The sequence below is a fragment of the Sarcophilus harrisii genome, chromosome 3 (assembly GCF_902635505.1).
Source record: "Sarcophilus harrisii chromosome 3, mSarHar1.11, whole genome shotgun sequence".
NCBI lineage: Eukaryota > Metazoa > Chordata > Mammalia > Dasyuromorphia > Dasyuridae > Sarcophilus > Sarcophilus harrisii.
Genome location: NC_045428.1, coordinates 602,669,121 through 602,683,530, shown reverse-complemented (window position 1 = coordinate 602,683,530; position 14,410 = coordinate 602,669,121). Strand labels below are relative to the sequence as shown.

At 32.6% G+C, this 14,410-nt stretch overlaps 2 protein-coding genes across 2 annotated transcripts; both read left to right on the top strand.

Moving 5' to 3' along the window:
- Nucleotides 1-1,435: 1,435 nt before the first annotated feature.
- Nucleotides 1,436-2,380, top strand: LOC100933998 (olfactory receptor 14C36-like). The gene has a single exon (XM_003766565.1). The coding sequence runs from the start codon at nt 1,436-1,438 to the stop codon at nt 2,378-2,380; it is 945 nt and encodes a 314-aa protein (XP_003766613.1).
- A 9,412-nt stretch (nt 2,381-11,792) lies between these two features.
- On the top strand, nt 11,793-12,737 carry LOC100933732 (olfactory receptor 14C36-like). Its single transcript, XM_012546956.2, is given in 1 exon segment — nt 11,793-12,737. A coding segment is annotated over 1 exon segment (945 nt).
- Nucleotides 12,738-14,410: the final 1,673 nt, after the last annotated feature.

Genomic DNA, 14,410 nt, shown 5'->3' with positions numbered 1-14,410 from the left:
GATTGATTATAATAATAATCAAATTAACAGAAATCATATGGGTGCAGAAAAAAATTGATAAAATACAATAGCCATTCATATTAGAAACACTAGAGATCTTTGGAATAAATAGTTTTCCTTAAAATGATAAGTAGCACCTATCTAAAACCATCAGCTAATATTACATGTGATGGGGATGAACAAGAAGCATTCCCAATAAGACCAGGAGTGAAACAAAGTTGCACACTATCACCATTACTATTCAATATTGTATTAGAAATCTTCATTTTAGCAATAAAAGAACAAAAAGTAAGTTAAAGGAATTAGAATAGATAAGGAGGAAACAAACTTATCACTCCTTGCAGATGATATGAAGATATACTTAGAGAATCCTAGAGAATCAACTAAAAACAACTACAAACAATTCACAACTTTAGTAAAGTTGTGGGAAACAAAATAAACCCATAAAATCACCTGCATTTCTATATTTTATCAATAAAGTTCAGCAGCAAGAGATAGAAAGAGAAATTTAAAATAACTGTAGATAATATTTAACATATATATTGGATTACTTGCTGTCTAGAATATGGGCTGAGGGAATGGAGGGAGAAAAATTTAAAACAAAGGTTTTATAAGGATGTTTATTAAAAACTATATTTGCATATATTTTGAAAATAGAAGGCTATTATTTAAAAAAAATAACAATAATATAAAATATTTAGGAGTCTACCTGACAAAATAAAGACAGGAACTATCTGAAGACAATTGCAAGACACTTTCCAGACAAATAAAATTAGATTGACCTAACTGGAAGAATATCAAGTACTGATGGCAGGTTATGCTAATATAATAAAAATGACATTTCTACCTAAATTAATATATTTATTCAGTGATATATCAATCAAACTGTCAACAAATTGTTCTGCAGAGGTAGAAAAAAAAACAAAATTTATCTAGAAGGACAAAAGGTCTAGAATTTCAATGGAATTAATGAAAAATGCAAATAATGGTAGCCTATCTGAACCCGACCTAAAATTGTATTATAAAACAATATTCACCGAAACTATTTGGTAATGGCTAAGAAACAGAATAGTGGATCAGTGGAATAAGTGAGGTTTATGAGACACAATAATCAATGACTATAGTAAATATTAAAAACAAAAGAAAATTTTAATAAATTGAATTCTCAGGTGTAGGAATTTCCTTATCAGTGTAGAGCTTCATATCCCACAAGAACTTTAGAAAATTTTCTTTAGAGATAAGCCAATTTGCTCAGGGTCATATAATCAGCACATATCAGGGCCTGTGCTGCCTGTCAAGGTCTTATGCAGTAATGATAAAAATGGAATGATTTCTTCTGGTCTTTGCAAATGTTGTGTCCTTAATAATTACTGATTTGTGGACTGATTCATTTCTCTTTGTCACTTTAGGTCACTCAGTAGATGAAATTTAGAAAATGTCTAACTTGACCACTTCTGTGACTGAATTTCTCCTTATGGAGTTTTCTGACACCAGAGAGCTGCAGATCTTGTATTCTTTGCTTTTCTTTCTCATTTACTCAGCAAGCCTGATGGGGAATCTCCTTATTGTCATCATCACCACCATTGACAGGAGACTCCACACCCCCATGTATTTTTTCATTAGGAATCTGTCCATCGTGGATATCTGCTTCATATCGATAACTGTTCCAACAGCATCCATCAATTCCCTGGTGAACAACAGGGTTATTTCAGTTACTGGATGTGCAACTCAGATATTCATGGTGATTTTTATAGCATATGTTGAGTTTACTTTGCTCACTGTCATGGCCCGTGATCGCTATGTTGCCATCTGCCAACCACTTCTTTACCCAGTAATCATGAACCCTCGTGCCTGTATCCAGATGACCTTAACCTGCTTGTTCACTGGCCTTTTGTATGCAGGCTTCCATACTGGTTACACATTTCAGTTGTCTTTCTGCAATTCCAATGTGATTCACAAATTCTTTTGTGATGTCCCCTCTCTTCTCAAGCTCTCTTGCTCAGAGATACTCAACAACGTGGTATCTTTACTTGTTTCTGCTCTGGTGATTGGGGCTGGCTGCTTTGCCTTCATTGCTGCATCTTATATTAGCATATTTTCTACAGTGCTCAGATTTCCAATGAAAGAAGATCAAAGAAAAGCTTTCTCTACTTGTATCCCTCATATCATTGTGGTTTCTTTGTTCCTTATTTCAATTTGTTATGTACATCTACAGCCACCTTCAGGTTCTGGGTCCATTAAAGATATAATCCTTTCAATATTCTATTCTATAGTACCGCCTTTACTGAACCCTATCATATACAGTCTACGGAATAAGCAAATAAAAGAAGCTGTAAGAGTAGTAATGAAAAGAAAGCTTTTGTTAATAAATAAAGCATAAGCTGTAGTTCTTTCCCAAAATTGTTGAATCTAATTCATTCACAAATGACAGAGCATATATAGATAAATATGTTATTTTGTTGGTTTAAGGGTTGCTACTTATCTACTTATGAAAAGAAATAAATTGTTGTTCTAAATGAGTAAAAAGACCCTGGCATTGACTTTGATATTATTAGTATCAGTAACATTGCTATGATTTTGAGGAATAGTCAAAAATTCAAAATAACATAATTCCTTTAGCTTTTAGGTGCTTTTGGCAGCACAGCTTATGACATATAAAGAAGGAACGTATACCACATATTGTTCATAGCATACTTTTGCCAATTCAAATTCAGTCAGATTACTGTGGTCCCTCAGAGAAGGCTCATATAATTTCAACAAAAGTGTTTTAGGGTTACCTCTGGAGGATAAGAGTATGTATTTGTTTTTAAGATTTTTGTGTTCTAGGTTCTCTCTTTTATCCTCACCCACAATTAAGAAGCCACATGTAAAGTTATGTATAAAATCTCCATAGAAATCAACTTGTGAAAGAAAACATCGATCTCTCACCCTAATGAAAATAAAGCCCTTAAGAAAAATTAAGTTAAAAGAGACAGAGAGAGAGAGAGAGAGAGAGAGAGAGAGAGAGAGAAAGATTGAGAAAATGTTTTGATCTGTATTCAGACTTGATCAGTTCTTTCTTTGGGTATGGAAGGGATTTCATCATAAGTCCTTCAGAATAATTATGGATAATAGTACTGCTGAGAATAACAGTCATTTACAGCTGGTCATCTCAGAACATTGCTATTACTTTGTATGCAGTATATTTCACTTTGTTCATCAAGGACTTTCCTGTTTGTTTGTTTGTTTGTTTTTGTTTTATTTTGTTTTTCTTGAGAGCCTTCTGCTCCCAGTTTCCCAGAGAACAATAATATTCCATCAGAATAATCTGTTTTGGAAATTTTTTACAATCACTATTACTACTTGTATTTCCCCCCCATTTATTCTCTTCTTTCTCCCTGGCTCTCCTCAAAAGTGTTTCCACTATATTTGAATTGTTTCTTTTTTTTTTTTAATAACTTTTTATTGACAGAGCCCATGCCTGGGTAATTTTTTTTTTACAACACTATCCCTTGTACTCACTTCTGTTCTGACTTTTCCCCTCCCTCCCTTTACCCCCTCCCCCACATGGCAAGCAGTCTTATGCAAGTTAAATATGTCACAGTGTATTCTAGAAACAATATATGTATGCAGAACTGAACAGTTCTTTTGTGGCACAGGAAGAATTGGATTCAGAAGGTAAAAATAACCTGAGAAGAAAAACAAAAATGCAAGCAGTTTACATTCATTTCCCAGTGTTCTTTCTTTGGGTGTAACTGCTTCTGTTCATCACTGATCAATTGAAACTGAGTTAGATCTTCTCTTTGTTGAAGAAATCTACTTCCATCAGAATACATCCTCATACAGTATTGCTGTTGAGCTATATAATGATCTCCTGGTTCTGCTCATTTCACTTAGCATCAGTTCATGTAAGTTTTGCCACTCCTCTCTGTATTCATCCTGCTGGTCATTTCTTACAGAACAATAATATTCCATAACATTCATATACCATAATTTATTCAGCTATTCCCCAATTGATGGGCATCCATTCATTTTCCAGTTTCTGGCCACTACAAAGAGGGCTGCCACAAACACTTTTGCACATACAGGTCCCTTTCCCTTCTTTAATATCTCTTAGGTGTATAAGCCCAGTAGAATCACTACTGGATCAAAGGGTATGCACAGTTTGATAACTTTTGGCGCATAATTCTAGATTGCTCTCCAGAATGGCTGGATGTATTCACAATTCCACCAACAATGTATCAATGTCCCTGTTTTCCCACATCCCCTCCAACATTCCACATTATCTTTCCCTATCATTCTAGCCAATCTGACAGGTATGTAGTGATATCTCAGAGTTGTCTTAATTTGCATTTCTCTGATTAATAATGACTTGGAGCATATTTTCATATGGCTAGAAATAGTTTGAATTGTTTCTTCCTGAATTCTTGCAACACTGATGAATCCAAATTGCAAAAGAGATATAAGTTTTTGTGTCATTCAAAGTTTTTGTTTTTCCTGACCCTACTTATTTTTTTCCAAGGATTGAATTTTTTTTTCTTTCTTTGGGAAGTAAGGATTTTGAGATTGAGAGGAAGCTAGCAAATCAAGAAGTTATCCTTCCCCCAAGATGAAAAACAAGCAAGTATAACCCAGAAAAGAACAGCATTCTTGATATTTTATAATTACTATTTATTTAAAATTAGGAGATATAAAATGCATTTCATGCCACCAATCAATATTTATGCAAAAAATATAAAAAACATAATATCAAGTATCACAACATATTTTAAAAATTGAGAGAGTTGTTCAAAAGAAGGTTAAGGATTAGGATTTCACTGTTTCAAGGTTTTCTGGCATAGGGAAATTACTCCTTGATTGCCCACTGTTTATCAGTCCCTTCTCTATCAGTTATAATTTTATAGAGCTTCTAAGGGCACTAAGACATCAAACATACATACAATATCGACTTGAAAAAGGACATGAAATCAGTGAAAGCCAATAAAAGTTGGTAAAAGTCTATATTGTAAACACTGGGTGTACACAGAGCTTTTGATCCATCTTTGGTGGGCAAGAAATCTAACCAACTTTTTAGAAATTAATTTAGAACTTTCAAGAAACATCACCAATTTAATTGTAAATAACTTTTAATGATGGTATATCCCTCAAATAAATCAATAACAGAAGTGAAGGTATCAGAGATATGAGAATATTCATAGCAACTTTTTCTTTCATAACAAAATGGGGAGAAAGTGTTATATTAATGTGAGAAAATATATTTATTTTAAGATCCAATGACAAGTATAAAAGCACATAAAAATAAGAGAGAAGAGAACAAAACATAAACAAGCTAGAACATCTTACATTCCTCTTAGAATGATAGAGAGCTGTGGGTGGCAGATGATTTTTAATCTGTCAGCTATTACTTTATTGGTATATTTCTCAAACTAGTTTCCTTCTTATAAAAAAGGCAAACATATGATCAATAATTATCTGGAAGTGAATACAATGAAAGGTAAAATATATTTTAAAACATATTATGTAAAATTTGTGGAGTTCTGTTGCTGATATTTTAATCAAAACCATAGCCATAGATACAGTATGTAAAATCTGAGCTAACAAATCAAACAATTTCTAAAGACACTGGGATCTCTTTTCTTCTGCCTTTTGAGGAATGGGCAAAGGGGGCTTATCTAGAACTATTGAGGAAATCTGAGAGATGGTAACTCCTACCACCGTATTAAGTTTACAAATACATGCACATTTATTAATATTTCTTGAACTACAATCAGTGCTCCTGAAAAGGACTTTAATTTATACCTTTTCTTTGATAATCAGTGCAATAGTCTCTGCCTCTCTGTATTTGGCAGAAAAGCAAGGACACTGTCTCCAGGGAAATGCAAGAAATACTTAACAAAGGGGAAATTGGCCTATAGGGCCATTCCATCCAACATGCTGTCCACTTTCAGCTATAAATATAATGGGGAAATGGTGGGGAAATGTTTCCCAACCAAGAAGAATAGAATTATGATAGCCAGACAACTTGATGATTTTCTGCCAATCCAGCTTGAACTGGGGGAATTCTGGAAGTTTTTTCCATTGCAGAGGGATTCAGTAATATCATTTTTGAACAGCTCAGATTGCAGAAGTTAATTGCAAAGAGTCTTGTTCCTTTATTCAGGTAAGATAAAAAAATTGAATAAAACACCCTCCCCATTTCTATCTTTTATTTTTTTCTTTCTCCATCCTTCTTTCCCTTCCTTTTCTTTGTTCTTTTCTTCCTTCCTTCTTTCTTTCCTACCTTCCTTAATGCCTTTCTACATTCCTCCCCCTTTCCTGCTCTCTTTCTTTCCTTACTCTTATATATACCCCTTCTTTTCAAATCTTCCTCTACATTCATTTCTTCCTGGCAAAAGGAATCCATATCTTGGCAAAAGGAAATACAAGTGGAAGTGTGGTGAGAATTAAATGACTTAATCTACAGAAAATCAAAAAACAGTAAAAAAAAAAAAAAACTTCAGATATCTGATAAAGTGATCCAGACAGTTCATATTCATGTGACTGTGTGAGTGTGTGGGTTTGTTTCATAGATGCAGAACTAGAGTAGATCATAGTAGTCATCCACTCCACTGATGTCATTTTAGGGATGACAAAAATACCCAGAAAGACAAAGGTCAATTCTTTTCTCAAAGAACTTACAATCTAATGGGGGAGACAATAGGCAAACAAGGAATATATAGAATAAGTGAGTAAGTGAGAGGGAAGGCACTAGAATGAAAAAAGGAGAAAAAAAGTTTTCCTGTGGAAGGTGGGGGTTATTTGGGGCTGGAAGAAAATCAGGAAATAGAGAGGAGGAGAGAACAGCATTCCAGGCATGGGAGAAACCAGAGACATTTCCTTAAGCCAGGATTATATATCACTCCCTGGAAAAAGTGAGAAGGCCAGTTTCACATTGTGTGAATATTATAAGAAATAAACTACAAAGAAAGGGACATAATTAAGTCATGAAGGGCTTTGAATGCCAGAGGATGATATAATTGATCCTATTAGTAACAGAACCACTATAGTTTATTTGTAAAGTAGAGCAGGGGAGTAGAGTGTTGACATGCTTAAACCTCTGGTTTTGGCAAGTCACTTTGGTGGCTGAATGGAGTATAGATTGGAGTGAAGAGAGATCTGAGACAGACAAACCCACCAGCAAGCTATTTTAGTAGTCTACTCTTGAGGTGATGAGGGCTTGCACCAAAAATATGACTAGAGGAGGGGAGGGGATATATTTAAGGGACATTGTAAATGTGAAATCAACAGGTTTTTGCAACAGATTGGCTATAATTATTAATCTTGTCAGTTCTTACAATGGTTGTCACTAAATTTCTGAGGAAGGCAGCTTAATGAATGAAGAACTGATCATCAATATTTCAAAATTTTTACCTTTTCTTAATTTCTCACTTCTCTGAAAAGTTCAATACTAATCTTTCAAAACTGATCTAAGATTACGAAGCTTGGGGACTTTTAATATATATTTGTATATTTATCATATTTTTTTTTTGTAAATGAACCTTGAAAAATTGTGTATTCCATCCTTCTTGCCTTAGAAGATAGATAAATAAAAGTGTCATTTTGGGAGAAAGCACCTAATTAAAAAAAAGTTCATATATAAACATACAACAAAAACAACAACAACACAAACAGAAAGAAAAAGTGACTTATTCAAGGTTGCATGGCTGGAAGTGGCTTAACTCAAATATGATTCCAAAGCCAGTGTCATTTCACATATAGAGTGAAAAACTTTCATCATTAAATCAAATAGTCACTTTGGTAAAAACAATGTTCTGCTGCATATGACTTATTTTAGCAATACTAAAGAGGAATAAATGAAAGAAAAAAGACAGTACATTTCTGCAGCTATTAATATTATCAAAATTTACTACTTCAAATGCTGAGCAGAGAGGTTTCAAATTTTTCTTAAGAGTTGGTTTCAAATCTTGAAATACAGAAACAGAAGAAAGAAAATGAGAGAACTTAGTTCTTATCACTTGAAAATATCTTGCACCTTCACACCCAGAGAGTATCCATTTCTCTAACCTCCCTTAAATATTTATGAATCTTGTATATTTAAGGCTATAAAATTAGTCCCATGCATTCTCATTTACTTGGCTGCCAGGTTGCTGAAGATAACTCTCTGACCCTGTCCAGCAACAGATATCATGTCCTACCTGAATAGAATGGGAACACATTAGTTAGTACATATAATTTTTTTTTAACAAAACAGTGTTTGAGGTTCATTCTTTTGAATTATCAATGTTATACATAAAATCAAGCTCAATTGGACAACATGGTCATATAGAAAGCCAGAGTTCCCATAATTTTTTTTTAGTACATTAGGACCATTTTAAGTGAATATACATTGTGTAGTAGGATTTTGTCACTTTTTCAAGGGATGACAGAACATGAAGAAAGTGAGACAGTGTAAAACTGTATCAGTAGGATATTCTGCTGCTTTAAAAATGTTATTATGAAGGATGAGTAGGAAGCTCTCAGAAAAACCTGAAAACACATGCATGAGCTGATTCAAAGTAAAACATACAGTACACAAAGTAATAGTAATATTTGAATATAAAAAGCTATGAATGGCATAAGTATTCTCAGCAATAAAATGATCCAAAATAATTATGAAGGATTTATGATGAAAAATGCTATGTAAATTCAGAGAAAGAATTCCTATGTTTGAAAGCACGCTGAACCATTCTTTTTTTTCTTTTTTGTCTAATTTTCCTCGATACTTTTGGGGTGGACTATGTTTTTTTTTTTTTCTCAGCATAAGTATTATGGAAATGTTTTACATATTGCATATGCATAATATGCAGTGAATTGCTTCTGATCTCAATGGGAGAGTGAGGTGGAACACAAAAACTTAAAAATGAATGTTAAAAATTAGATTTACATGGAACTAGTGGAAAAAAACATACTAACTAAAAAAGATAAAAATAATTGTTATTAGGCATGATTAATGGCCAAGAGATATGTGCCTATCATTTGTCCTAAAGTCCTGCTTCTTTGACCTTGAAACAATATTTTAGGGAAGTAGTGGGCATAAGAGAAAGTGGAATAGAGTATGGGGACATTGTGCTCCCTTGGATATCAATCCATATGAGACAATAATGGAGTTGAATGGTCATAGATTCTGCTTGTCTGATGCCTAGGAATGGAGGAAAAATGAAGTGATAAGATTAGCAGAGCCCATGAGTAGCTATGATGAAATTCACAGGAGCAGGAGAAAATTGAGTGGGGACAGAAAGACGTATACTTTCTTCTCAGTGATACATGGAACCTACACTAAAATTTACTATGTATAAGGGCACAAAATCCTCACAATCAAATATAGGGAGGCAGAAATAGTCAAATGCACCCTTTTCAAATCATGTTGCAATAAAAATTGCATGTAATGTAGGGCTGGGGGAAAATAGATCAACAGTTAATTGGTAAATTAATAATTTAATGCTAATTGAACTGGTGAAACAACAAACCATAGATAATTTCATCCAAGAGAATGACAATAATGACACAACATACTAATATGTATGGGCTGCAGCCAAAGCAGTCCTTAGGGGAAATTTTATATCTCTAGATGTTTACATGAATAAAATAGAGAAAGAGAAGGTGAATGAATTGGGCATACAACTAAAATCATAGAAAAAGGAGAAATTAAAATCTCCCCATCAAATACCTATTTCAAAATTCTGAGAATAAAAGGAAAGATTAATAAAATTGAAAGTTAGAAAACTATTGAAATAAATAACAAACCTGAATTGGTTGTACGAAAACAACAAAATAGAAAAAAAAAACCTTTAGTTAATTTGAATAGAAAAAGGAAAGAAGCAAAACAAATCGCAAATGTCAAAAATGGAAAGAGAGAATTTTCCTGCAATGAAGAGGAAATTTTCACTAATTATGAATTGTTTTGCTCAACTATAAACCAATAGATCTAATAATCTAAATGAAATAAATGAATATTTACAAAATATATATTTCTCAGATTGAGAGAAAGAAATAAATTTCTTAAATAGGTCCATTTAAAAAAAATTAACCAAGTTATTAACTCCTTAATAAACAAATCTCCAGGGCCAGATGGATTTACAATTGAAGACTATCAAACATTTAAAGAACAGTTGCTTCCCAAACTGTACAAACTATTAGAAAAATAAAGGAAATTGCATTTATGACACAGATATGGTGACGACTAAACGAGAAAGGGCCAAAACAGAGAAGGAAAATTATAAATCAAGTTCCCTAATGAATATCATGCAAAAAATCTTAAATAAAAAAATTAGCAAAGAGAATACTGCAACTTATCACCATTTTAATATACTATGACTAAGGAGGATTTACATCAGGAATTCATAGCTGGTTCAATATAAGGAAAACTGTTACCATGATTGACTATAACAATAATCAAATTAACAGAAATCATATGGACGCAAAAAAAATTTATAAAATACAACAGCCATTCATATTAGAAACATTGGAGATCTTTGGAATAAATAGAGTTTTCCTTACAATGATAAGTAGCACCTATCTAAAACCACCAGCTAGCATGTGATGGGGATGAACTAGAAGCATTCCCAATAAGACCAGGAGTGAAACAAAGTTGCACACTATTGCCATTACTATTCAATATTGTATTATAAATCTTAGTTTTAGCAATAAAAGAACAAAAAGAAGTTAAATTAGAATAAAGAGGAAACAAAATTATCACTCTTTGCAGATGATATGAAGATATACTTAGAGAATCCTAGAGAATCAATTAAAAACTACTACAAACAATTCACAACCCCAAAGTTGTGGGATTTAAAATAAACCCACAAATCATCTGTATTTCTGTATTTTCCCAACAAAGTTCAGCAGCAAGAGACAAAAGGAGAAATTTAAAATAATTGTAAATAACATTTAACATATATATTGGATTACTTGCTGTCTAGAAGATGGGATGAGGAAGGAGAGGGAGAAAAATTTTAAACAACATTTTGCAAGGATGTTTATTAAAAAGTGTATTTGCATATATTTTGAAAATAGAAGGCTATTATTTAAAAAATAACTATTAATAATATAAAATATTTAGGAGTCTACTGACAAAATAAAGACAGGGACTATCTGAAGACAATTGCAAGACACTTTCCAGACAAATAAAATTAGATTGGTCTAACTGGAAAAATATCAAGTGCTCATGGTAGGCTAAGCTAATATAATAAAAATGGCATTTCTATCTAAATTAATATGCATAATCAGTGATATATCAATCAAACCATCAACAAATTATTCCACAGAACTAGAAAAAATAATAACAAAATTTATCTAGAAGAACAAAAGGTCTAGTCTTTCAAGAGAATTAATGAAAAATATAAACAATGATAGCCTATCTGAAGCAGACCTAAAACTGTATTATAAAACAGTGCTCATCAAAACTATTTGGCACTGGCTAAGAAACAGTGGATTAGTGGAATAAGTGAGATTAATGAGACACAATTATCAATGACTATAGTAAATATTTAAAACAAAAGAAAATTTTGATAGATTGAATTCTCAGGTGTAGGAATTTCCTTTACCAGTGCAATATCCCACAAGAACTTTAGAAAATTTTCTTTAGAGATAACCTGATTTGCTCAGGGTCATATAGTCAGTACATGCTGCCTGTCAAGGTCTTATGCAGTAATGATAAAAATGGAATGATTTCTTCTGATCTTAGCAAATATTGTTTCCTTCATAATTGCTGATTTGTGGAGTGATTCATTTCTCTTTGTCACCTTAGGTCGCTCAATAGATGAAAGAATCAGAAAATGTCTAACTTGACCGCTTCTGTGACTGAATTTCTCCTTATGGAGTTTTCTGACATCAGAGAGCTGCAGATCTTATATTCTTTGCTTTTCTTTCTCATTTACTCAGCAGGCCTGATGGGGAATCTCCTCATTGTCATCATCACCACCATTGACAGGAGACTCCACACCCCCATGTACTTTTTCATTAGGAATCTGTCCATCGTGGATATCTGCTTCATATCAATAACTGTTCCAACAGCATCCATCAACTCCCTGGTGAACAACAGGGTTATTTCAGTTACTGGATGTGCAACTCAGATATTCATGGTGATTTTTATAGCATATGTTGAGTTTACTTTGCTCACTGTCATGGCCCGTGATCGCTATGTTGTCATCTGCCAACCACTTCTTTACCCAGTAATCATGAACCCTCGTGCCTGAGTGCAAATGACCTTAACCTGCTTATTCACTGGCCTTTTGTATGCAGGCTTCCATACTGGCTACACATTTCACTTGTCATTATGCCAATCCAATGTGATTCACAAATTCTTTTGTGATGTCCCCTCTCTTCTCAAGCTCTCTTGCTCAGAGATATTCAACAATGTGGTATCTTTACTTGCTTCTGCTCTGGTGGTTGGGGTTGTCTGCTTTGCCTTCATCACTGCATCTTATATTAGCATATTTTCTACAGTGCTCAGATTTCCAGTGAAAGAAGACCAAAGAAAAGCCTTTTCTACTTGTGTCCCTCATATTCTTATAATTTCTTTGTTCCTTATTTCAGGCTATTACGTGTACCTACAATCACCTTCAGATTCTGGTTCCATTAAAGATATAATCCTTTCAATATTCTATTCTATAGTACCGCCCTTACTGAACCCTATCATATACAGTTTACGCAATAAGCAGATAAAAGAGGCTGTAAGAGTAGTAATGAAAAGAAAGCTTTTGTTAATAAATAAAGCATAAGCTGTAGTTCTTTCCCAATATTGTTGAATCTAATTCATTCATAAATGACAAAGCATATATAGGTAAATATGTTATTTTGTTGGTTTAAAGGTTGTCACTTATCTACTTTTGAAAAGAAATGTATTATTATTCTAAATGAGTAAAAAGACCCTGTAGTTGACTTTGATATTGTTGGTATCAGTTACATTGCTATGATTTTGAGGAATAGTCAAAAATTCAAAATAATATAATTCCTTTAGCTTTTAGGTGGTTTTTGGCAGCATAGTTTATGGAATATAAATAAGAAATGTATACCACGTATTGTTCACAGCATACTTTTGCCAACTCAAATTCAGTCAGATTACTGTGGTCCCTCAGAGAAGGCACATATAACCTCAACAAAAGTGTTCTAGAGTTACATCTAGAGGACAAGAGTATGTCTTTCTTTATTTTTTAATGTTACATGAATTTTTGTTACATGATTGTGATGGAATACAATATAATGAGTTGAAAGAAAGAATGAACTCAATAAAGAAAAAAAAGGAAATGTAAGAAAGAGAAATTTCTATTATAATTTTATTATATATTTAAAAGGGGCAGCAAGCTGTACATAATAGATTTGTAATTTCATGTGTAATCATTTTTATTACACTATATTATGGGAATGCTTTTTTTATTCCATAAAGTAAAAATAAAATTGGTTAAAAAATAAACTATGATGCTAATTTTATTGTGTTTTTTCCACAATAAACTGTACATAATAGAGAAAAAATAGTTGGATATAACCTTTATCTTCCTTGTATATGAAAATGTCCTTTTAAAAAAAAATGAAGACATCAAAACAATTTGTAGTGAAATGAAAATGCTCTAAATCATTATTGATTAGAGAAATGCAAATTAAAATGACCTTGAGATACATTTTGCACCCACCAGACTGGCAGAAAAGTTTGAATGCAAAAGTGACAGATTTTGGAGGGACTGTGGAAAATTTCAGAAATGAATTCATTGATGGAATTGTGAAATAATCCAATCATTTTGGAGAACCATCTGGAACTGTGCTCAAATAGTTATTAAACTGCCCATATACTTTGATGATGGCAAAGAATTGGAAAATTTGGGAGTGCTTGGCAATGGGGGAAATGACTAAAAATGTTATGGCATAAGATTATCTTGAAATACTTCTGTGCTATAAGAAATGATGAGTCATTTTTCTTAGAAAAAAAACAAATATTGATTAATATGAAGTAATGGAGAATAAAATGAACAATTTTGAGGGGCTAATTAATTTTAACAATTATAAATACACCAATTAAATATGAAGGTCATTTTCAGTTAAATACTATCTGCATTCAATGGACAAACTGTAAAACAAGTGTGAATAGAAAGATTTTACACACACACACATGTTTGTGTGCTTGTGTATACCTATTTGATATAATGGTAGCCTTTGCTATGCATTAGGAAAGAGGAAAGAAACAAGAAATTAACATTATGGCATTATTTTATAATTAAAAGGAATAACAAGTTTTCCATGACAGATTTGCAGTTTCACATAAATCTTTTAAAAACTCTACAGTTATAGAAAAATGTTTCATTACATAAACTTTAATACAAACAGTCCTTACTTTATTTGTTTCAAAGGAAATTTTCTTTTATTAGTAAATTTATTTTTAATACATATTGCTTTTTGAATC

What these genes read in the sequence shown, in the direction of transcription:
- LOC100933998 (XM_003766565.1), top strand. Translation starts at nt 1,436, where the DNA reads ATGTCTAACTTGACCACTTCTGTGACTGAATTTCTCCTTATGGAGTTT.